The sequence below is a fragment of the Podarcis liolepis genome (genome assembly GCF_965112155.1).
Source record: "Podarcis liolepis genome assembly, chromosome: 7".
NCBI classification, from domain to species: Eukaryota; Metazoa; Chordata; class Lepidosauria; order Squamata; family Lacertidae; genus Podarcis; species Podarcis liolepis.
In genome coordinates, this window is record NC_139561.1 from 68,167,447 (window position 1) to 68,192,070 (window position 24,624).

At 41.4% G+C, this 24,624-nt stretch overlaps 2 protein-coding genes across 4 annotated transcripts in view; one reads left to right on the forward strand and one right to left on the reverse strand.

Moving 5' to 3' along the window:
• Nucleotides 1-24,624, reverse strand: part of GPR3 (G protein-coupled receptor 3) — a 146,495-nt gene that overhangs the window by 84,981 nt on the left and 36,890 nt on the right. The gene's annotated exons all lie outside the window — the stretch shown is intronic.
• The window catches only part of WASF2 (WASP family member 2), a 45,556-nt gene that overhangs the window by 5,347 nt on the left and 15,585 nt on the right, over nt 1-24,624 (forward strand). For all 3 annotated transcript variants that reach the window (XM_083512194.1, XM_083512196.1, XM_083512195.1), the window contains exons 2-3: nt 19,195-19,348; nt 24,035-24,169. In XM_083512194.1, the coding sequence (XP_083368320.1) occupies nt 19,219-19,348; nt 24,035-24,169 (265 nt within the window). In that variant the 5' untranslated portion in view covers nt 19,195-19,218. The remainder of the gene's footprint in view (nt 1-19,194; nt 19,349-24,034; nt 24,170-24,624) is intronic.

Genomic DNA, 24,624 nt, shown 5'->3' on the forward strand with positions numbered 1-24,624 from the left:
CTAATCTCAGTCTACTATGGTGTCACTCACATTGTTTATCTTGGAATCCCCAGTAGAAAGGAGTAGGGAGGAAAACTGCTCGGGTTATTGGGTGTGGCCATGATTACTTAAGTGTAAAGGAGTGGAGAAGCTTTCCAAATCTAGAGTTGGATGTCTTTACTGTACTGTAATGAGAAATTCCAATTTACCTTTTAGCACAGCCTTTTAGATTTCGTTTAAAATTAAATACCTTTGAAATAAGCCTTCCTAAGAGGATGCGGGTGGCACTGTGGTATAAACCACTGAGCCTAGGACTTGCTGATCGAAAGGTTGGCGGTTCGAATCCCCGTGACGGGGCGAGTTCCCGTTGCTCGGTCCCAGATCCTGCCAACTAGCAGTTCGAAAGCATGTCAAAGTGCAAGTAGATAACTAGGTGCCGCTCTAGCGGGAAGGTAAACGGCGTTTCCGTGCACTGCTCTGGTTTGTCCTGAAGCAGCTTAGTCATGCTGGCCACATGCCCCGGGAAAACTCTCTGCAGACAAACGGCTCCCTCGGCCACTAAAGCAAGATGAGCACTGCAACCCCAGAGTCGTCTGCAACTGGACTTAACTGTCAGGGGTCCTTTACCTTTACCTTTAAGAGTTGCATTTATAACAAGCCGTAGTCAGTCCCCTCTTAAACTGCGCTTGCAGCTTCTTTTCATGTTGCAGCATGATTTCCTGAAGAGGTACGAGTATTTATTCCAAGGATAGGCAGGTTCAGTTTTCTTAATGTTAGCTGGTTCACTTCATTTCTCACAACAAGTCATGGCTGATAACTTATTTTAAATGAGCAGTGTACCAATGCCTGCTGCTCCATCACACCCCCTGTGCTCCATCTCTAGTGCAAACAAGAGCAACAAGCCAAGACTTTTGGCTTGTCATTAATGTCCAAACACCAGCATTGTGTTTTATGCCTGTGTAACAAACTATGGTCATGGTTTGTTCTTGGCTGGCGTGTTGTTACGTCCTGGTTTGGATGTCAGACTTCATGGCTTGTTACTTCTGCTTGCCCCAGGGGAAGAGCGAAGCAGAAGCAACTAGGCAAGCTTGTACTATTACTCTGTTCATGCAAGGTAACCCGTTTAACCATAACTTATGGTGATGTGTGAACTAAGTTACCCCATCAGGAGCCAGACACTGGCTGTTAGTGCATTGCTTTATTTGTATTTGTATTTATATATCAGATTTGCGAATCCCCAGTAGATGTTTTCTCTTTCTCGTGTTTTCAAGGCTTCTTATATTTAGTTTTTGCTTGTATACAAAGTATATGCTGCTAAATCTCATGGTGCCTACTCAGTGCTTAACCAAACAAGAAAAGTTGAGTAGTGCCTAATGGATTGGTATCCCAGTTAATACAGCATTTGTCATACACATTATAGCTTTAAAAAGCAGCTTAAAAATGTAAAACTGTGATGTGGCATGAATATCAAGTATCCTGCATTGCTACAGTTTTGGAAAAGCACACAACATGCTTATGTTACAATTGCATAGAGGTTTTTATACCTGCTTAACTGTTGTGGTTCCCCCAAATCTTAAAAATTATAGTTTGCTGATAGTGCTGCAGCCTTCTTCTCAATTTGGAAGTGGGCGTAGCAGGTATGAATCTCGCAGTTGAAGCATAGTGGTTGGGGATTATTCTCTCCTTGGCTCCAACCTGGAGATGAGGTTAGGTCCCCTCTCACATTTGCCAAAGGGTAATGGGACACTTGTCTATAGTGATTGAAATTGTGGACTCCTGCTCTTACATCTCTCTTCCCCACCTGCACATTTAAAATGCTGAACTGGCACTTACATGGTTTGATACATTTTAAAGAACGCCCCCCCCATATTTTTTAGCACAGTCCTATTGGGTTAAAAGAGTCCATTAGAGGGATAACTGCACTTCCAACAGTAGGTCTGAAAAAATGATAGTAGGAATTTGCCATTGGAGGTTGTCTGCTTTTTCGTATGTCCTAGTCACCAGGATAGGTTTTCACTTACTTATTCCCTAGACACTGCAGCTTTCACAGATGATAAGGCTATTAAGGAGAAGCAGGGGTACAGTTGTACAAGGATCCAGTTTTTCTCCTGGCATTCAATGTTCCTACTCAGGTTTTATTTTTATGTTCTTAATTCTCCCTACATTACTGAACTTTCGGATTCTGATCATCTGTTTATCTCTTTTTTTTCCATGGGCCTGAATAAAGTCTGTGTGCAGTTTATTTTAGCCTCGTATCTACTAAGATAGAAATAAATGTCTCCAAACAGATGGCTCATAGAAGACAGAGTTGAGTTTTCTCTTGAGACATAGGCAAAAGGGGAGATGGGACTATTGTTCATTTAGCCTCACTTTGCAACAAAGTTCCACATTCCTTATAATAAGTATCGGATGTCTGGTATACAAGAAAATGCTGAACTAGTATTAAATATCTATCCAGGATTAATAGACACTCTCATACTTGTTTTTCAGCTTGGTAGTAACCATTAGGTGTATTTTATTTTTTAGTTTCAGACGTGCTCAAAGTGAAGCTACTTAAAATGGAATTTAACTTAAGGATAGTAAGTGCCGTTAAGATGGTTTTGCTTCTGAGGCTGTTGTTCCCACTTGCTTTCTTGCATTCATTGTCTTTGATTCTCTGCATATAATTTTGCAGGGGGAAACGTGATACTGTCCTTTGGCTTTCAAGCAGCTTTACAGTGAGATACTCCAAATTGCATCCATGGGCGAAAAACATTCCATGTGGGGCATGTTGCTATGGCTGCAACATGCGCAGAATGCAAGCGGTAGCGCCTAATTGGGAATAAGTGCTGGTGTAATTGTGGTACCGTGGTACCTCAGGTTAAGTATTTAATTCGTTCCGGAGGGCCATTCTTAACCTGAAACTGTTCTTAACCTGAAGCACCACTTTAGTTAATGGGGCCTCCTGCTGCCGCTGCACTGCCAGAGCACCATTTCTGTTCTCATCCTGAAGCAAAGTTCTTAAACCCGAGTTATTATTTCTGGGTTAGCAGAGTCTCTAATCTGAAGCGTATGTAACCCGAGGTACCACTGTACTCTCAAGGTTCAACCAAAAAGACCTCTTAAAGTGGTGTAAGAGCAGAAGTGATAGTTCCCCTTTTCCACACATCTGCTTGTATATGCAACAGCTGGTTGCATATATAGCTACACACCTATAATATACGAGTTCGCTGGTGGGATTAGTCCCACAGCCCATTTAGTTTAGCACTGTAACTCAAATAAAGGCCTGTTGTAAGCCATGTGAAACTCACAAATAGGGGTATTGTGAAGGTAGCCATTTCTTATTTTTGTCTTGCCTTTGATAGTAAGAGGTACACTGTCTCTTGTCACACAATTTCCATTCTTAAGCCATAGTGAAAACCATAATTAGACCTAGCCTTCATGAATTTGTGTAATCCCTTTTAAATAACATAAATGCTATAGGCCATCCTAACATTTTGTGCCAGTGAATTAAAGGTGGTTATGTTGAAACTGTCTGATTCTTTTCAGATATATCTTCTCCCCAATCATGAGGACTAGAATCATTCTTTGAGAAAAGTCTTGAGAGACGGAATATCTCAGAATGTCAAATCCTCTGCTGCATTCTGTATTCTGTGAGGAGCATTTAAAGGTAAAAAGAATAAAGGTGACTCACAGCCCCGAGGATTTGACCCATTCTCTCTGACTAACCTAGCCAGTGACTTCCAGCAGTAAAACATCTGAATCTTGTTCTGCTAATTCTAGCAGCTTCTGGGTCTGGTTCATTGGAGAAATCTTCTGAAGGCAACTTGCACAAAGGCTTAACTGTGCCTCTGAGAGCGCAAAAGCTGTCTGTTTCCCCAGAGAAATGCCCTTGACCTACCTGTTTTACAAAGCAGCATTTAAAAAAAACCTCTGAGAAACCAGAACAGCATCAAGGGCATTTCTGTGAAACTTTGCTTTACGTAAGAGGCTTCAGTTAGCCCTCATTCCCAAGCAAGGCAGATATTATAAAGCCTTCACAATAAAAGGACATAGAATCTCAGGTCTACATTGGTGATGACCCTAGTGGTGTGTGTGTGTTTAAAACCACCTGTATTTTAAATTATTTCGGAAACAAATAAATCAAAATAAAGCAACTAATTGTAGCAATGGGGACAAGGAATGTGTATTTCCAGACCAAGAGCTTAAATTAGTGGGTTACATAAGCTGTTTTTGAATATATTGACATATAGGTCATTTGTGGCAATCTGTCTTCAATAGATGACAGAAAATATAACTATCAAGAAAGTGATCTACAGGCCTCTTGTAATCTCCGGGGTCTTTGCTGCTATATTGCTTATCAACAAATAGTCCCATATATTCGCAAAGCAGCACTGGGCGGATAGATCCTTATTTTCACTGAGCAGCAAGCTGAGATTTGCAGTTGCTAAGGGTATATAATTTATAACCTTTAGGATAATAACTTTTGGTCTCATTGATTAAATCCAGTGATTTTCTATCTATGGGTGTGGTATGGTACCTTGTTCTCATAGTTCAGGCCTATGGCAAGTTCACCAGATATACTTAAACTACTTTTCCTTTTCGAACCTTCGTCAACACTGGCCAAATCTTACCATTGTGCATCACTTAAGTTCATCCGATTTATGATGCCATCAGTTTAAAAAGTGCTTTGTCTATCTTTGAGGCATGGAGATGTTTTCCAGTCCAGAGCCTCAAGCTTCTTTCTCTGGTTTCCATCACCCCTACTCCCTGTACCTATAACTTAATGTCTCTTGTTTCTATCCCCCCCCCCCCCAGTAATAAGAACCTAAGTGGCATAAAAATGTAGTAGCACTTTTAAAATATGCAGTATATCTGATTGATTTCTCAAAAAGTTAAATCTCTCAAGTATTTTTAAGATGTGGAAATTGCAAGAACTGAAACCTGGAAATACTGGTACCTAGGGGAATTTACTTATTAGCTAACACTTTATCCTCCTGGCGGGTTTAAGTGAACCCAAAATATTTGCATTGGCTCTTGAAGTTGCTACTTTGGATTAATTACAAATGGGATGTATTGGGGATGTAGCTGGAGCCAGATGCTTTCCCCCCATAGTTCCAGACTTTTAATTTGGTGTATAAATACAAATTTTGTTAAGAGCCGCCTTTGTCATTACCCACATCATTTCTTCAAAGGACATAAGAGGAGTCTGCTGGATAAAACCATCCAGTCCAGCATCCTGTTCTCACTGTGGCCAACCAGATACCTATGGGGAAACTGCAAGCAGGACTTGAGTACAGGAGCACTCTCCCGTCCTGCAATTTCCAGCAACTGGTATTTAGAAGCATACTACTTTCGACTGTGGAGGCAGAGCGTAGCCGTCATGTCTAGTAATCATTGATAGTCTTCTGCACAAATTTGTCTTATCCTTCTATAATAATCATAGTATTTTATTATTTATATGTCACCCATCTGACTGGGTTGCTCCAGCCACTCTTGGGTGGCTTCCAACAAATTAAAATACCAAACATAGTAGAACATCAAACATTAAAAACATCCCTATGCAAGTGTGAAAGTTGTTTATTTCCTTGACATCTGATGGGAGGTTGTTCTACTAGGTGGCATCTCTCTTTCTCTCTCTCTCTCATCTCTCATCTCTCATCTATCTGTCTATCTATCTTCTATATCACTGATCAATAGCTTCTTACTATCTCTGACAAGAAATAGGCATGGAAATGTAAGAAATGGGTATTGTGGAATTGGAGAAAAGCTCTATTTATTCCTGCATTCTCTTTTCCACTGTGACTAATCAGTTGTTTTGGGGAAGTCTACAGTCATGGAATTGGCAACAGTCTTCTCTAACTGTTGTTCCCAGCAAATGGTATAGTAACGTATATTGCCTCTTATTTTGGAGGTTCAATATGGTCATAGTGTATTTGATTTTTATATTGTACATTGATTTTGAGGTTTCTTGTTTGTATTATAGTTTATCTCTGTTTTGTACACTTTTTATATTCTTTGTTTGGTACTGGACCTCTAATTTGTACAGTGTTCTGAAATTCTGTTCTATTTTTTCCCTTTTTTGACTATTTTATTAGTTGAATATAAGAACAACATATAATCAAATACAAGCAATCAAATACAGTTTTGAAATTCTGTTCTATTGTATTTGATTTTCCTGTACATTGCCTTTGTGATTTTTTAAAAAATACAAAATAATTTTTCTAAATCAAATCATGGCTATATTCAATGAATTTGTCAAATCCCCTTTTAATGACCTATTGGCTACTGTCCATCTCTACCCATCTTGCCTGTGAATTCCATAAACTAATGGATGTGACGGTACTTGTAGTTGCTTATTACTGCAATACTTTGAACTACCTCTCTTTTGTAGTTGTAATTGGACTTTATGTCCTCTCTGACATAAAGAGCACCATCACTTCCAGTACACCCTATCCTTTTCTTCCTATGCAGCTTTTAGCCGGGAATAAATGTTCCACTGACTTTCTCCATTCCATCAGGCTTCTGATATTTTTACTTTATTGGTGGTCTCTTTTAGCATCAAGTGCTCTACCTCCTCAATCTTGGCTTGGTGGTTTCTAGTTGACTAACAGAATGCTTTAAGACCTGGTGGTAGTCAGTATATTTTAGCTCTTGCCTTACTCCTGGGTTTAGTGAACTATCCAGTTGCTTGGTTACACCAGAAATAACATCTGGACTACCAAGAAGCTGCCTAGGTTCTTGAATTCCTAGTTTTTTGTTTGCATTTGTTTGTTTGTTTTAAATAATCTTTTCCTCAGATTCAACTACTGTATTTAGCCACTAGTAAGCATGTCTGTATTTGTGCAACTAAATGTCTCACAAGCAAAGACTGAAGAAGAAACCTAAGATGTTAACGAGGACAGGAGCTCAGATTGCAAACCCACTTTAGCGTAGCATGGTCACTGATGAGACCGGAAGGCACCCCAAGATTTTTAACCTGGGTATTTTGTGAAGTTTTATCCTGATTCCCGTAACTTCTGTTTCTTAAACTGAATTTTATCCTGAGGAAGTAAAACATGAGTTTGAAGTATAGATTGCTAACAAAAAAAATATAATGTGTTCAGAGCTCAACTCCTTTTCTGTCTTGGTACCATTTGTATACAGGCATTCCTGGAATCCACGTATGTGCATTAGTCTGCCCCACCCAGTTATGCCTTCCCCCAGTTTCATCCCCTTTCTACCTTCTTCAGGGTTACACGTCAGTTGGACACGTGCAAAATCTTTGCCGCCTGTATTCTTATTTGAAATGCTTGAGACAGTTTTGTTTTTTTAAAAAAAGTTGATTTCGTTTCCAAAAAATTATCTGTAAAAACATTTTAAGAAGATAAAATTGACTGCCATAAATTTTGTAATGTCAAAGGTTGACTTAATAATATGAATGCAGCCATGATTAATTTAAGATATTAAATCTATTCAGGCAAGAATGCGTGTACATATTGTAATGACTTCCTTTTCGTACAATTAAAGTAATTGGATTATATTTAATGAGCTATTTACATTTAATAATTAAGAAAAGACTTATCTTTCCAGTATTCCCTAAGTGCAACAAACGGAAGGGTGGGGGCATTCAGTACTGGGATATAATTAACAAGCCATAAGTTGAAACTGAAAGAGCTGCTGTGGAAAAGACTGCTTTATTCCTGTAATTTAGAATTGCTATTGAAAGAGCAGTGCATAATTTAGAATCAGCATTAAGGGAAAGAGAGCTGACTGCTTCTAGGGACTTTCTTGTATGATACAATTTTGGGCACACATCCTGGAGAATGCCAACAGATAACCATTCCTAGCTAGATACAATGTGAGAGGAAGGAAATGTCTGTAAAGGGAAGATAAATTTTCTGCTTTTTCTGTAGGGAAGCAACCCTCTCTTTTGTAGTCTGGCTCTAGCACATGTAAATTTTAAGAGAGGAAAAGATGCAGGGTATTTCCCAGGTGAAGAATGCAATATGCCAGCCATGAGCAAATGAGAGTGAACTATCCTTAGATGTACTTTGATACTGGAGTAACCCCTTTTGTAAATAGGTGCATAAAGGTTCTGTCTACACTAGAGCTGGGGGATATATTGATATATTGTCCCAAACCAGTTTGAAGGCCGTATCATGATACTGGTTTCATAATTTTTGACCTGGTAATATATTGCGAATCGTGATGTGTGCTATGCAAAAATCAGAGTGTGGGATAAACCATGACGCCAACCGATGCCTCTACATAGCTCCATCCTTATTTCAGACATCAAGATATATTGATATATCACAATGTTTAGCTGGTGATGAAAAAACAGGTAGCGCCCAGCCTACTGTTCACCTCTACATAGTTCCACCCATATTTCAGACATTGTAATATATCAGTAAATTATGATGCTTAACTGCTATATGTATCACCCAGCCCTAGTCTACGCAGACACAAACACACATAGAGAGACACATGTATGCTAATAATTTGTGGAATGTCCTTGGGCATGGAAGAAGAAACTAAGCAGTTTACAAATGTTTTCTTGTCTGGTCACCTCAAGGTGTTTATTTGTCACAGGCAAGTGATGATTTACAAGTTTTCTTAATCTCTTTGCAACTGCTGCTAGGATACTGAAAAGCATAGGAGGATTTTAAGGATGTGCCGCCTATGGCACACCAGTTGTTTGTAGCTGCCCTCACCCATGTCATTGGAGTAGAGGTCATCTATAGTGGAGGAGGCTTGAAGTGTTCCCCCGCCCCTTCACCTGGGCAAGTTCATGACTTAGTTTATTGCTGACCAGCCTAGAATCCTTTGCACATCTTCTCAATGATAAGCCATGTTGGTAAGTAGCCATGGAGTAATTGTTGCATCAATAACAGTTTGAATTCCCTGCTTGAATTTTTGGTGGTGTGGAATATGCTAGTGATGCAGTTTTCACAAATTAGGTGAGCAGCTGAAACACACTGTAGAACAAGGAGTGTGGAACCCTTTTCAGCCCAAGGGCCACATTTCCTAATGTGGAATGTGGATCTTCTGGAGGCTTCATGTTGTTGGTGGGCAGGACTAGAGGTGAAAGTGTGTGGAGCAGTGGATGTCTCTCTTGCCTTTGTACCATAGGCTACATTCCAGCCATACAAAAGTCAGAGGTTTCTGTACACACCATGCCTCACCATCATCTATCCAAACAGTCAAGTAACATTATCACATGGATCAATTTTATCCAGCCAAAACCTATTAAGAAGGGCATGGAGCAGGCCCAGTGAGGAGTGTAGTCTGCCGTTGCCTAGGACACCTTCCAAGGACCAGATGGAGAGGCCTGGAGGTTTGCATTCAGTCCCCGGGCCTGAGCTTTCTTTCTCTTCTGTAATATATTTGCCAACTAGTTGGACCAGCATTAGGCCATACAAAGTGGCTTCAGTCTGTAGAATTGAATCAAAACCTCTCACTAATAACCTAGGGGGTAAACTAGGTTTCCTATTTGAGGTTGCACCTCAAAATCCGGTCGCAATCACTGCACAACCAAAGGAGTCATAGATCACGCATGTAAACAGCCCCCAACTGCATTGTTTCACCTATTTGCAGAAAGTGTATGTGGCTATGTGACCCACAAGAGCAAGACTAATCTGCTACTCACACAGTATTGTTACTAGCTTTGGGCAAGTGACTTACAGGCTTAGAGGTGGTGTGGGGTTAAGAAGAATCCTACAGTTTATATTGCCAAATCACCAACTTCTCTGTTTGGTTGTCTCCCTCTCCTGCCTATAATGAACTCACTGGCTGGTGATAGTGGTGATCTTTATTGGTCTTTATTATTGCAAATTAGAAATAAGTGAATTGGTATAGTTTGATTTTCTCATTAGTAAGACATTTGCTTCGGTTAGACTGGGGCATGCTGTATTTGCGAAACATGACCAGAAAACAGATAGACTCATTTTTAAAAAGCTGGTTAAAGAACATAAATAGCACTTTTGAGATGCAGAAGGTGCTGAAGGCATGTTCTGCTCACTGCCTGTTTATTAGTGACAGTTGAAACATGCTGCACATGTGCATGCTGCACCTTTTTATGTCCGAAAGATACCTGCTCTTAGAGCAGCTCTGTTAATTTATGGGCTTCAGTTAATATTTACCATCCACAGAAATGTGTGTGCTAAAATGTCAGAATGGTGGGATGAGTGACCCTTCCCAGACCACGTTCCTGGAGTCAAACTGGCATTGTGGCTTTGCAAAACATGAATCTGAGAATGAATAACCACTCTGTCATTCTTCATTTTAATGTGCATGCTTTTTTGAAACTTGCTGACATCCAAACATAACACATAAAGTAACAGTTAATCAACCCTTGACCAAGTCAGTCATTAGCTTGTTGACTTAAATTCCTGTGATACCCAGCTTACCGTGATAGGATTTTTTCCATTGGAAGGAAATATTAGTTTTAATCTAGTCCACGCTACTCACTCACTATAAATTATATAACCATTTATACAGTGTGGGAAAGCTTTTGCCCCTTATCATTTCCCTTATCTATCATTTATTGCATACAGTTCTAATATTGAAGGTGCATAATGCCTTGGATGCTTGGAATTGCTGAAACCAACTTCCATGCTTGTAGCTCTCTGTAGCAGGGGTTGTATTGTTTTTTGTAGAAAAACAAGCTGCAAGAATGAACATTGTGGAGTCATGCCATATTAAAGGGGCATGGGAGTGTGCCTTTAGTACATTGTAAGCCTCAAAATTATACAGCTTATAAAAATGGCACCTGTTGAACTAATAACTTGAAAGTTGGGATATATGAGCTACCTGATGGAGTCTACCAATGTGCCAAATGTTGACCTGATCCATGTTTCCTAGCACTGTTGTGATTGATGGTGCCAAAAAATAATTGTTAAAGCAAGTTTAAAGAGGCAACAACAAAAAGTGCAACTTTGCATAGTGAAGATGATTTGCGTGCAGAAATGGGTTGTTTAATCATTTACATTTCAATGCATTTGTTGGCCAGTTACTCTCCTCACTCCCAAAGGCTCCCTCAGAATTTACATAAAGTATAAAGTTAGACAGTTGAGCTCACTGATCTTAGCCCCACACCACACCCCCCACCCCCGTTGCAAGACAATGTTGGAAACGGACAGTTTAAATAAAGAAGAGCTGTTCTGGATGAAGATCTTCAGCTCCTCGAGAGAGGGAGGAACATCCAGCTCTTCCAAGACAAGCAGAGTCTGGATGCTGTCAATTGCTGTGTCAAAGGCCATGTTTTCCCATGAGTACAGTTATCGGTAGTGCTCTGCCCATCACTTCATCTGCTTGCTGCAGTCTGTGATGGTCTCTCCAGACAAAGTTTTCAGCAGTGAAGTTTTTCCAACTGTTGTTCCAAAGGCTTTCTTCATGCCTTTGGACATTTTACCCTACAGGTACTAGAAATCTTGTCAGTTGGATGAACATTGGTTACTGCAGTTACCCAATTTTAATTGGTAACCTAGTATTTGAGGAATTAAACCTTTGTCTGGATATTTTCATTTGTGTATTACCGTATTTTTCGCCCCATAGGGCACACCGGCCCATAGGACGCACCTAGGTTTTTTGGGGGGAGGGGGAATAAAGAAAAAAAATATATCCCCCCCAGGCGCGGGGCTGGGCTTCCCTCGACCCCAGCCCCCAGAACAGGCTGCTATCCGCAAGCCTAGGGAGCCCAGGTTTCAGGATGCAGGCAGCTCTCCGCAAGCCTTGGGAGAGCTGTGCGACTTCGTGCCGGGCTCCCACAGCTTGCGGATAGCTTCCTGAAGCCTGGAGAGCGAGAGGGGTCGGTGTGCACCGACCCCTCTCACTCTCCAGGCTTCAGCGAAAGCCTGCATTCGCCCCATAGGACGCACACACATTTCCCCTTCATTTTTGGAGGGGGAAAAGTGCGTCTTATAGGGCGAAAAATACGGTGGTTTGCAGTGATTAGCGCACACACACGTAAACTGACCAATTTTTGTCCAGGCAAGCATTTTTGTGAATCTCTTAAACAGATTAATATTTTCAATTTGTGAGTACCATTATGAGGAATAGCCTAGGATTTTCTTAGTGCTGCATTTAAGCCGATTGAGCTGTGAGACTTTTATTCTGCTCTGGGTTCCTCATGAGGAAAGAAATAAAACCTGTTATGAGTGTATAGTGAGGACCACACACAAACAAACTTCCTTATGATTAGGAAATGTGAGAGGTCAGAGTTTTTGTTTTTTTATTTGTGGTGAATATCCAGGCCTCTTAGGGTTGTTGGGAGAAGAGGATCCTGTTCAAATCACTATAGCTGCCCTTTCCTACCAATTATTATTTGGCTGCTGGCAGATATAGCCAGCAATGACAGATGAACCCATGATATTTGTGAAATAATAAGTGCTCATTACAGGGAGAGAATAAGCACTCATTACAGGCGGAAAGCAATAGCATGTGGCATCACGTGGTAGTTGCTTCATAATTATCACTCTAGTGCCGATTGCTGAGGCACCTCCCTTAGGTTGCCCTGTAATTCTAGTGCCCTGGATTTACAGCATCCTTTTCTGTGAATATTGCTCTGGGCCCTCAGCAGAACTTTTTGCTGAACATTCTTTTTATTTTTTGGTCTCTGCATGTATTTCCAGTGTTATTTTTATTATTTTTTCCCTGGCCTTTTGGAGTTTCACAAAGCCAGACTTTCTGGCTTTTTCAAGGAGGAACTGCTACTGCTGAGAGACGCTTAAAGCTAGTTGTCTTTTTAGATGTTGGAAGGAAGAGTTGGCCTGTGTTGGCAGAATGAAACAGGACTTCTAGCTCTGTGGCCTGATGAGAATTTCAGATTTGATGATCCTCTTTCTCCCTTGCTTCCAAACCTTCTGGTGTGTCTAATCCACCAGTGGGTATTCTCAAAAGCTATCCCTGAGGTTCTGCTTGGTTTTGCTGTTTGGGTTTGTAGGGTGTATGTGTGTTTGGGGGGGGGGGATAATTTGCAACTACAGGCATCCCATTTACACGTGATCGACTTGAGTGTGACCGCGTATATGCGTGGAGCCAGGAAATAATGAAAGAATTCAATTCAAATCAGGAAATGGCATGAGAGAGCTGGAGAGTCCTTGTGGCTCAAGAGGAGACTCTCCCCGAAGCCAGAAGAGGACATCAGTGAGGGTGGAGGAAGGCCTGAAGAAACCAGAGGAGCAGTGAGGCTTTGTTTACACTGTTCAACCCCCCTGTCTAACAGCTTGTATACGAGGTAGTGCAGCAGCAGCTGCTCTCCGATGTGTTCTCCAGCCTCCTGCCGGCCCCAAAGCTTCAATTCTAGTTTTGGATTTTTGGATACAGAATTTTTGGCATGGCAAAAAAGAAAAAGAAAAGAAAAGTGGCAGAGAGGGCATTTAAAAGGTGTTTAGGAGGTGCTCCCTACTTTACATGATTTCACTCATGTGCGTAGGGCCCTGCAATGTAACCCCCCATGTAAGTGGGGGGAGGTCTCATCTGTAGAAATGCTCCAGAAATGCTGGCCTTGGGTTCAGGGTCAGGTATCTTGAGTTATTACAAAAGTGCTCAGTTCCTAAAAATGCCAGACCTTTAAGGGGATGGCTTGCTGCTAGCAGACAGCTATTGTGGCTGTGCTAGCTTAAAGATGTTTCACACAGATGGTGTTTAGTAAAAGGTAATCTCTCACAGTAAAGAAGAAGTGAAATTGGTAAAGTCCATGTGTTGTTCCTCCCCACCCTTTTCTGTCTTCACTCTCACCTTTAAGTATCAGTGCTAAAGCAGGCTCCCAATTTCCTCTGGTTTACTTGAAGTGGTTCTTACGGTTGTGTTGGGAGGGTGGGGCATATGTTGGCTTCCTTCCTTTCTGTATTCACAGATAGCTTTTAAACAAAAAATAACACCCCCCCACCCCCACAGTTTGGTGCCAAAAGATTGCTGCCATGCGGTATCTTTTCTGGAAGGGCATTTGTGATCTTTGGCACTGCGACTGTGTTGGTCTGCTTACTTTAGGGCAGTTGTTCTCTAACTTTTTTCTCTGGGTCACACTTTCAGAATATTTTTTTTAATTGACAGAAATGCAATGGAAAACAAAAAGAAGCACCTCCTAGCAGCGCTTGTTTTGTAACATAGAACACAACTACAGCTCCATGTGGGCAAAATATTTCTGCATTGCTTGGAATTTGAGTAGATGAGTCTTAGAGTCCCTTCCAACTCTGCAATTCTGTGATTCTGTAAAACTTTATAACAGGCATAGGCAAACTTGGCCCTCCAGATGTTTTGGGACTACAATTCCCATCATCCTTGACCACTGGTCCTGTTAGCTAGGGATGATGGGAGTTGTAGTCCCAAAACATCTGGAGGGCCGGGTTTGCCTATGCCTCCTTTATAATATGGTCATCGGGTAGCCCAAAAGTAAAAAACAATGCAGCTTCATAAGAACATGAATCATTCTCAAAATACAATATTGATTGTCCTTGAATCTTCCCGCCACAATTGCTATTCTCTCCTGCCACACCCTTTGAGAACTACTGGTTTTGGGACACATTACCTGGGTACATGCTTATGTGTTTGGTGTTATGCAAGAGTAGCTTCTTCAGCTCATTGTGGTAAGTTTGTCTGTATCATGTTTTGAGAGTGCTATAACTTATACTACCACAATCTTTATGAGAACCTACTTGGTAACCACGTTCTATTAAAATGTTAATGCTTGCATATGCATTATTATTGTTTTTATATGGGGTTTAATGTTTTTTATATTCTAGGCTGCTTTGGGGCACTGTCCTGTGTATGAAAAAAGGTTAATAAATATAAATAGATAAATAAGCAATATATTTAGCTGTACTTAGCATGCGGTTGCTAGTGCACTTTATGCAAGTGGGAGACTTCTGCCTCTGACATAGCTGCTGTTCAGTGCTAGAAATAGCCAGTCTTGTATTTGGACCTTTTGGACCACAGCTCAGCCATTTCTGTTTTTTGAAGCTTAAAATAACCACAACCCCACAGGATTATGTCAGCATTATGATTGCCACAGGTCAGGAAGGCTGCTATTGTTGGATTTCTGGTCAAGACACATAACACAGGCAGAGTTCCTCCACCCTCATTTTGAGGTTACAAAGTCATATGTTGGGAGGGTGCCCACAGACACTCAACAGTCCAGGTGGCTCTCTTCTTTACTATTGCCATGGAAGTCGGGCCTTTTCAGTGTGCCTCCAAGGTATGGAAGCAAGTGACTAATCTTGGAGTGCTTTTACATTGTCTTCTACAATTTCCACAGAACAAACCTGAGGTAAACTTTCAGAGAGCAAAACTTGTGAAGCAAAGATTTCTTCTCTTTAGTTCTGTTTCTGGTGGATGATCTGTCTCCCTGCCCCCTTTTTTTGCTCTGTTGCTTGTGCTTGCACTTTTATTTCCTCTTCCTTTCTTTTTTTAAATTTTTAAATCCATTACAATCCACTCCTTCCCGTTTTCCTTTTTACATTTGTCTTCCTTCTCACATTCTTGCTTATGTATTTCTGATATGCCAAACTTGATTCTTAGGCTGATTCTTGAGTGTTCCATTTCTACCTCCTGTGATGGTACAGCGTGTATTTCAAAGAATCAGAGAATTGAAAGGGACAGTGAAGGTCATAGAGTCTAGCCCCCTGTTTTGCCCAATGTGGGGCTCAAATGCATCACCCTGAGATGAAGAGTCTCATGCTCTACCAACTATGTTGCAGGAGTGACTAGATATCCCAGTGTGAGTGTGTGTTCATCGGTCTGGCACAGATTCTGGGGGAAGGGATGTTCTGAAAGTTATCCTACTCCATACCCCCACTCCACCACATCTGCTGTTAAATTTGATAAAATACATGGGCTTGTACCATGCCCATATTTTTCCCCAGTAGGGCAATTTAGGATGGAGAATGGGCAGGAAGGAAAGCACCCCTTCCTCTAGAACTGCTATTCTGACCTAATTTACAAGCCTAACAGCTGTGTATTAAAATGTTGCAAAAGGGTGGGGACTTGATGGGGATTTGAGTCCTTCCAGAAGATGGGTTTTGGGGTTTTTTTAGGCTTTGTGTTATGATTATGGACAAAGAGTACTATTGGAAAACTCATGGACTTTAGAATATATGGTTTTAATTCTTTAATAATCTTCCAGGTGGTGCATTTGCATGTGGTGTTTATGAATTGCATCACCATTAAACTGCTTAAATCAGTATATGAGATTTTAAAACCTTAATAAACATCAGTCAAACAATAATCAAATGTTATCACAGTAGATTCCAAATCACAATAAAAATGTAGAACAAAAAGGGTATCCCTTAAGGTGGAACAGGTATTTTTTAATTAGGCCTGCCACTTGATTAAATTTTAGTTGATGATGCATCCACCTTCTTACCAACTGATTAAATATATATGATAACAACAGCAATTGAGGTGACCTTTTCAGATCCTAAGTATGGTGTGAATTTTCATTTCTAGTAGGAAAGGCCCTCTTTAGCAGCACAGAACATTAAATACCGCATGTAGAAGTCTGTTTCCACCTGTGTGTGTTCATTTCTAATGTTTGTTATGTGGAAGTTGGCATGTTGTATCTTTGCTTTTCCACTGCAGTCCTGAATTTAGTGATACAGTGGTGCCCCGCAAGACGAATACCTCGCAAGACGAAAAACCCGCTAGACGAAAGGGTTTTCCGTTTTTCGATGCGCTTCGCAAGACGAATTTCCCTATGGGCTTGCTTCGCAAAACGAAAAAGTCTTGCGATTTTTTTCGCTCCCCCCCTTTTTCTAAGCCGCTAATAGCCTTTTAGCCGCTAAGCCTTTAATAGCCGCTAAACCGCTAATAGCGCTAAGCTGCTAATAGGGTTGCTTCGCAAGACGAAAAAACCGCTAGATGAAGAGACTCACGGAACGGATTAATTTCGTCTTGCGAGGCACCACTGTAATTTGGTGTGGGTGAATTTTCCTTGTATTTGGAACATTAACATTGTGGTCACATGGGATGCAGCTTGGGGTGATGTCATATATCCACCTAAACAATCACCAGTGCTTCTGAGTGACTTGAAACTGTTAGTATGCAGTATTCTGTAGTTGTCCTTGGTAGAACTGACATGAAGAAATCTGTTGCTCTGGGAGTGCCTTTGTACTTTACTTAGCTAATCACATGTGGTCTTCCAGACTTTTCCTTTGGACCTCTGCAAGTTATGCTGTCTACTGCAGTGTTTGGAATCACTCCATTGTATGACATTGTGCATTGTCCTCCCACCCCCCACCCCCAATACTGCAATACTGTGAGGGAAAACTCACAACATGATGATTGGCAAGTGATTCTCTAGGGATGCTATTTGCAGCATTTTGTGTAGTTCCGCCTTTCAACAGGAATAGAAAACTATTCTAATTGTAGTAATAAAAAGTCTAATGCTGCCCTTATGAAGAGTTAGAGTCAGATTCAGGTTTAGCCAAGACAGTGGTTGACTTTGAGCAAATTTTCTTTAGCCTCAGTTTTCCACCTCCGAAATAGGTTAAAGAGCTGTGCTGCACACAAAAATGGATGGAAGACTTCAGTCATATACAAAGTATACCAACTTTTCTGGCTATGAAAAATAGAAGTCTGTCCTTTTTATCATTTGTTGTGATTGTGCATACAGCAAGCTGGCTGACCTCTGCAGTATCCAAGCACAGGAAGACCCATTAAAAGGTGAATGTATTCCTGTCAAGTTTTGCTGGCGCTTCTTGGCTCACACTGTTAATTTCTTGAGATTTTTTTAACCTCATGTTACATATAAAACCTTGGATGCTGTTCTGTGCCCTCCAGATCTTGAACTCCTCTGCAGTGGCAGGTCAGATTCGGAAATTCAGATTTTTGACTTGGGAGGTAATTAGCAAAAGCTAATATCGGCTTCAGTCCCTTAACGCACTGATAGAAAAGCATCCAGGAATGACTCCTGGACCTCAGAGATAAGCTGCCAGCTGCCACAGAGACTATAAAAGGGTGGTTCAAAGTCAAGCACAAACAGCTGACTTTTAAAAATGATTCTTGGTTTGTTGCTGTTGGTGACAGGAAGTCATGTTCCCCAAGCTGTCAGCTTCCTGCTTTTATTTTTTTCCATTCCATCCACAGCAGATCAGAGTCTTTGTCATAAGACAGCTGTCTCCTCCGGTGGACCTGTTCACCATCTGACCTAGGAAGGGGTCCACCCTTTTCCTTCAAAGAAATGAGCAAATGAATTTCAGTGTACTCTATTTTCACTAGTTGGATATCTTTTTAATGCTTGTTTTTGTTCTCCACTAGAGCTTAAATTTCTCAGAGAAATACTCTCTTGAGGATGAATGACTTAGGCATATAGGCACTACAAATGGACTTTATATTTGCTAGAAACAGGATTGTGTTTTTTGTAATTAAGTGGAAAGGAGATAGTGATGATCAGAATATTCTTATTGGGATGTGTGTATTTGATATTTTTATACTGGAATGCTGTAAAATGGGGGGGGTGCTTTCTTCAAGTGCCAGGTTAGCATAACTGCAGATTCTTTGATAGTATAACTTCTGGGAGAGCAGATCAGCACGATTCCCTGTCAAACCCTTTCAAACTTGTACTTTAATTCCTAGAGCTGCAGTCTTCGTTTGTCAAGCTATCAGCTGCTGTATGCCTTTCTAAAACTACTAGTGTGCATGTATCTCTAAAACCATAGCTGCTTTAGTGGGAGAACCTTCCAACACAAGGGACTTGGTGTGTGTGTGTGTGTGTGTGTGTGTGTGTGTGTGTGTGTGTGTGTGTGTGTGATGCAGACCTCAGACTGAGAAGCATTTGTTAGCAAGCTTCCTGGTCAGTTAAAAGTGCTTCCTGTTTTGTCCTGAGAGCCCAACTTGTCTGGTGTGATGGGAAATGTTTAACCCTTTCCCAACTGGACTTGGGTTGGTGTTTGTTCTCCACACCCCTCCTGTTAGCCTTTAATGGTTTTGGCTGAATGTTTAGCAGTATTTGAAAGAAGTCGGCTAGATAGATTTGAGCACATGGTTTGTGGGACAGATCACAGCAGCCCAGAGTGGGAAGCACCTTACAGTGGCTGGCCCCAGCTTCTCTGTAGCAAGCCTTAAAACTGCAGGGTTTTTTTATTTTAAAAGCCTAGTTCTGACAGGTGTGTGTGTGTGTGTGTGTGTGTGGAGATGAAAGCAGTGATTTAGATAAAGCTGATTTCTGAGCAGGGAAACGAATGTTGTGCTGCTGGTGATGCCAGCATCTGTGGCTGAGTAATCCTTTTCCTGTTTGCGGGATTTTTTTCCTCTTTTCAGAACGCCGCCTGAAGCTGGTCCACCATGCCATTAGTAACAAGGAACATCGAGCCAAGGCACCTGTGCCGTCAGACATTGCCTAATGTTCGGAATGAGCTGGAATGCGTGACCAACATCACCCTGGCAAATGTCATTCGACAGCTGGGCAGCCTGAGTGAGTACCATGGCCAGCCTGCCTGCTGCCCTCAGGAGCTGCTAGGCTCTTGATTCAGCTGCCTTCTCTCTCTTCTTGTGCTCCTATTTCTCCCCCATCTGTCTTCCATGGGTAGTGCTAAAAGATCTTCCTATGAAACCTCCTTGAACCTTCTCTCTCCTCCTTGAATTTCTCCCTCCTCTACTCAGCCAGTCTGTGTTGGAGAGGGATGAGCAAGGAATGACTGCAGCTGAAGCACAGCTGGAAGGAATACAAGACAGGCAGCCTCCATACAGAAGCGGTGGGCTAAGAACCTTCAATATGTTGAGCACATTATCAAGTGTCCCTCTCATTTGTTTTCAGTATTTAGTGTGCTAGCATTCCTTTTTATCCGATTCCTGTCATGATGCAGATGCAGCTACTTACTGATTTGAATATTATGCATGTACCACATTGTATACTGAAATTCCCTCATGGAGACTATGAACCGTCACTCTGTTTGGTTTTTTCATGCTGTTTATTTCTGTGGATGATGAATATGTTTTGGCTTTTATTTAGCTGGCTTTGTAAAAGGGCAGGATTACTACATGGGCAAAGGTTTAAAAAGAGAGAAATCGGCCACTTGGGTCTTTGTTACTCTTTAAAAATCATGATGGGATTGGAGTTGCATTAACTCTATTTCTCTAGACTTTTGACTTTCTAAAATGCTTGCAAAGGGGTCCTCATATACTCTGTGAGGTAGATACTCATTAGAGAGTGCCTGTATAAAGCTATGTAGGGTTAAGGTTGAATAGCTGTGTGAATTGATTTAAATAAAGTTGTTTTTTAATGCACATATTTCCTGAACAAGCGTACCTGGTTGCAATTAAACAATTAAAACAACTGATTTGCAACTTTTAGAGCTTTTTACAAGCAAAGAGCAAAATCAAAAGCCTTTTGGTCATGAAGATATAGGTCTTTTGTTTGGTTTTCTCCATGTACATGCAAGGATACTAAGCATGAACAAAATGGATCACATATGAGTAAACATCCATAAAATCAGCCTTTAAGTATCCATATCTTTGTAGAAGCAAGGGCTAATACAATATGTATGCAGATGAGCTAGAATCCTCCTCTTGTTAGGTGTCATCTGAGCCTGCTTGTATCCTGGGCTGCTGCTTTTTTCCTTTCCAGCATAAGAGAGACTGTTCAAGGAGGTAGGTTTGTGGGCTGCATACCACTTTCTTTTATGTGGCTCCTCGTGGAGTTGCAAAACGTAGTGCATCTGTTTCAAATGGGCCAGCATACCATGGCTGGAAAGCAATACAGCAAGCCCTCAACGTACGCAGGGGTTGCATTCCAGGGCTTGTGTATAAAGCCAAAATCATGTATAGACAAAACACATTAGGTGCAATGGCAGGTGGGATTAATAAGAAGGATATTGAAATGCTGGAATGCGTGAGGAGGAGAGCGACCAAGGTGCTAAATGGTCTGGAAGCCAAGCCTTATGAGGAACAGTTTAGCTTGGAAAAGAGGAGACTAAGAGGAGGTAGCCATCTTAAAATAACTATAGTGCTGTCACATGGAAGATGGAGCAAGCTTGTTTTCTCCTTCTCTAGAGGGTAGGACTCAAACCAATGGATTCAAGTTATAAAAAAGGAGATTGTGACTAAACACCAAGAAGAACTTTCTGACAGTAAGAGCTGTTTCACAGTGCAACGGACTCCCTCTTGAGGTTGTGGGCTCTTCTTCACTGGAGGTTTTTAAGCAGAGGTTGGGTGGCCATCTGTCATGGATGCTCTAGTTGATTCCTGCATTGCAGGGGGTTGGACTAGATGACCTTTGGGTCACTTCCAACTGTACAATTCTGTGATTGCCAAAGTCTTTTATCCTGGATGCCTGCCCCTCCTTCCCCTTTTAATTTTTTTGCCAAGCATGTGAAGCTGAATGCACACAAGTTAAATGTGAGTAAGTTGCAGGCTGCATCCATAAAAGGGATGGCCTAGGAAGTTGGCAGACTCAGAAATCCCATCTCTGCTTCCCCAGGGATAGGCCAGGTCCCTTGGGTGCACAAGCACCATGAGAAAATAAAATGTGTGTCAAATTCATTAGCAGGTGTTGCCATTTATCAAGGGTATGTGTGCTAAAATCAGTGGAATGGCCAGGACTGCACCAGAATAAAGCACAGTTCCCACAGTACAGGGTTTCAAAAGAACCATCAGATAATACTATTTGATAAAGTGTATATAGCAGTGCAGCTTTACTAGATGCACATGCCTAGACTCAGACTGTATATCAGTTGCACCGATAACTTAATGTGCAAATGCATAATACAGTACAGTGGTACCTCGCAAGAAGAATGCCTCGCAAGACGAAAAACGCGCAAGACGAAAGAGTTTTCCGTTTTTTGAGTCGTCCCGCAAGACAAATTTCCCTATGGGCTTGCTTCGCAAGACGAAACGTCTTGCGAGTTCTTGCGAGTTTGTTTCCTTTTTCTTAAAGCCGCTAAGCCGTTAATAGCCGCTAATAGCCGTGCTTTGCAAGACGAAAAAAACACAAGACGAAGAGACTCGCGGAACGGATTAATTTTGTCTTGCGAGGCACCACTGTATCAATGCGCTTTCCTCTCTTTTCATGGTGAAACAGCTTGAATGTAAGTGTGGCTATCCAACACTATAAATGGACTGGTTCAGTTCCATGAGAGTGGGAATAAATGTCCCTTCAAGCAGGTATGGGCAGAACATAGCTCTGTGGTTGAACACATGGCATTTAGAAAGTCCCAGGTTCAATCACTGGCATCTCAATTTCAAGTGATCATGTGTTGGGTGGTGGGAGATATTTGCCTGAAGCATTAAATTGCTGCTGCTAATCAGAGTACATAGCACAGGGCTAGAATTTATTTTGACTTTATGTAAGGCAGCTGTATCTTCATATATACACTGAAACTGATTCCCTTGACAGAAGTCTAGTTGCAGTGCAGGCACCGCTTTTTGTGTGAGGGAATATACCATAAAAGCAAGTATTCCACAAAGCTGTTTAGGGGAACTCCTGCTCTTCATCTAGGTCTAACTAACAGTGAATATTGTTTAAACATCTTATGTGGTCTTGCTGACAATGAGAACCCACTGCTAGCAATACTAAGGAAAACACATATTCTAAGTTATTTTGTTGTGCCCACAGCTTTTATGGGTGGGCTTTGAGGCTGGTATATCTCCGAAGTCTGGAATCTGTATACATTTTGTAGCTATTAGTAGCTGTGGCTTGATTGGTGGCGATGCTGAAACTGAATTGCTTTCCCAGAGTTTCTAGCAGCTGACTTATAAGATTCCACTAGCTGCTTCTGCTTTCAAGGCAGCATCACCTGTCTTGCTACCTTTGCTTCCACCTAAACGTATTAAAGTGTCTTTCATTTAAGACTATTTACAGTGGTACCTCCGATTGTGGAAACCTTGGGATCCGACCCGGAGCTCTGAAACGGATCCCGGGGTTTCCGCAACCGGAGGTGCCTGTTCTGCATATGTATGTGGTGTGGTAGAGTGCTTTTGCACATGCGTGAGCGGCAAAACCCGGAAGAATACTTCCGGGTTTGCCGCTTTCGCAACCTGAAGTTTACGTTACCCGAGGGTACCGTAAGCCAAGGTTCTGCTGTACTCACAAAAACAGTGAATTTTTGTACTTGTAGCCTGCCTTTCAGCCCTCTGGGACCTTCAGGGCTACTCACTAGATTTGACACTGCTTGGGGATGAGGATCTCTCTTCTTTAAATCCTTCCCTTATTTCCTTTGTGTTATACTTTAAAATTTACATAATCCACTGTGCTTGCATGAGAAGTTGACCTGCAGAGCTAAACTGAATACTGAATGGTTTACTTTGCTTTGTTGGCTTCTTAAATACACCAAACATTGATTTAGGGTACTTGGGTACCAGTGGGAACTTCAAGTGTTCTGTAGTTTTGAATTTCATCTTTAAATTTTAAATTGCTTAACTTCAGGTTTCTTCCTTCAAAATACTTGTTGTAAGTGTCTAGTCTGGCAGGAACATTAACATCTCCCAACTCAAATTCGGAGGCATTGTTTTCAACCTTGAAAGCACCTTGCTTTTTTTTGTGCTGCCACCTGCAAGTAATAAATGACTCTGTGCCTACTGTGAAAGAGAGCCGAGAGATGGGGAGTTTCTTTTGGCAGCATTTAATGAAGTGAGTCTTTTTGAGCTTTTAGAGGACAATGAAATGTAGCTGTCATTGTGTGTCTATCCAGTAGACCATCCTAGAAGCTAAAGAGATCACAGACCTACAAGATGAAGGCTAAATGCAACAATATCATCTGATTCATGGCTGCCCTCCTTCTTTATTACTTTATGGAAGTCCTTAAGTTTTTTGTTTCGCTTCCTTCCTTGTTTAATGATGCTGTGGAAGGGTCATGTTTAGCTAGATTGGTTTGTAGACTTTTCCCCTACATGATTTGCTTGTTACAAATGTCCTGATTAGGAGAGCAAAACGTGACTGTTTCCAGTCATTCCCTCCTGAGATAAGAGGGCTAAAATACTTATGTATAAATACTTAGCACACCTATGCATGCACATACAATTTCTGCCACCCCTCTACCAATTGACATGTGGGGTACATAACAAAACTATAATGAAAAAGGAGCCTTTGTCAGCTTGCTTTATGACACACAGAGAGCAAGAAATTGTTCATTTAGAATTATAACATTCTGCTATTCTTTTTCAGGTAAATTTGCTGAAGACATATTTGGAGAGCTTTTTACTCAGGCAAACACCTTTGCCTTTCGTGTAAGCTCTCTAGTCGAGAGAGTTGACCGCCTTCAGATCAAAGTTACTCAGCTGGATCCCAAGGAGGAGGAAGGTAATGGTTCAAAATTGATACACTTTTAGGCCAACTACGCTAAATTGCCATAGCAGCAGCTGCAAAATGCTTGTGGACTTGGAATGAACTTGACACCTGCAGACTGTCAGACTGTGGTCAGCTAACTTGCTTATTGCCCCATGGATGTGTGTGTCACTTGGTAGTAATGGCAAAAGTGAGGACCTCTTGCTCACCTTCTCTGCAGGTTTAGGGACACACATGCATAAGCCTGATACAGCAGCAGGCACCTTTTTCTTCTTGCAGCTCCCTCCAAAGAGCTACTGTCCTCTCCTCTTAAGTTGCACTGTTTAGTTGTTCCTGCAGGCCATGAAAGTTAGCTGCAGGGATTTTGGAGCAAGCTGAAATTGGAGTTCATGAGGGCTTAATGAAGCAAAAATACAATCTGTAAGGATTCTGAGCTTTATTGGCCTCCAGAGATTTTTAGAAGGTGGTAG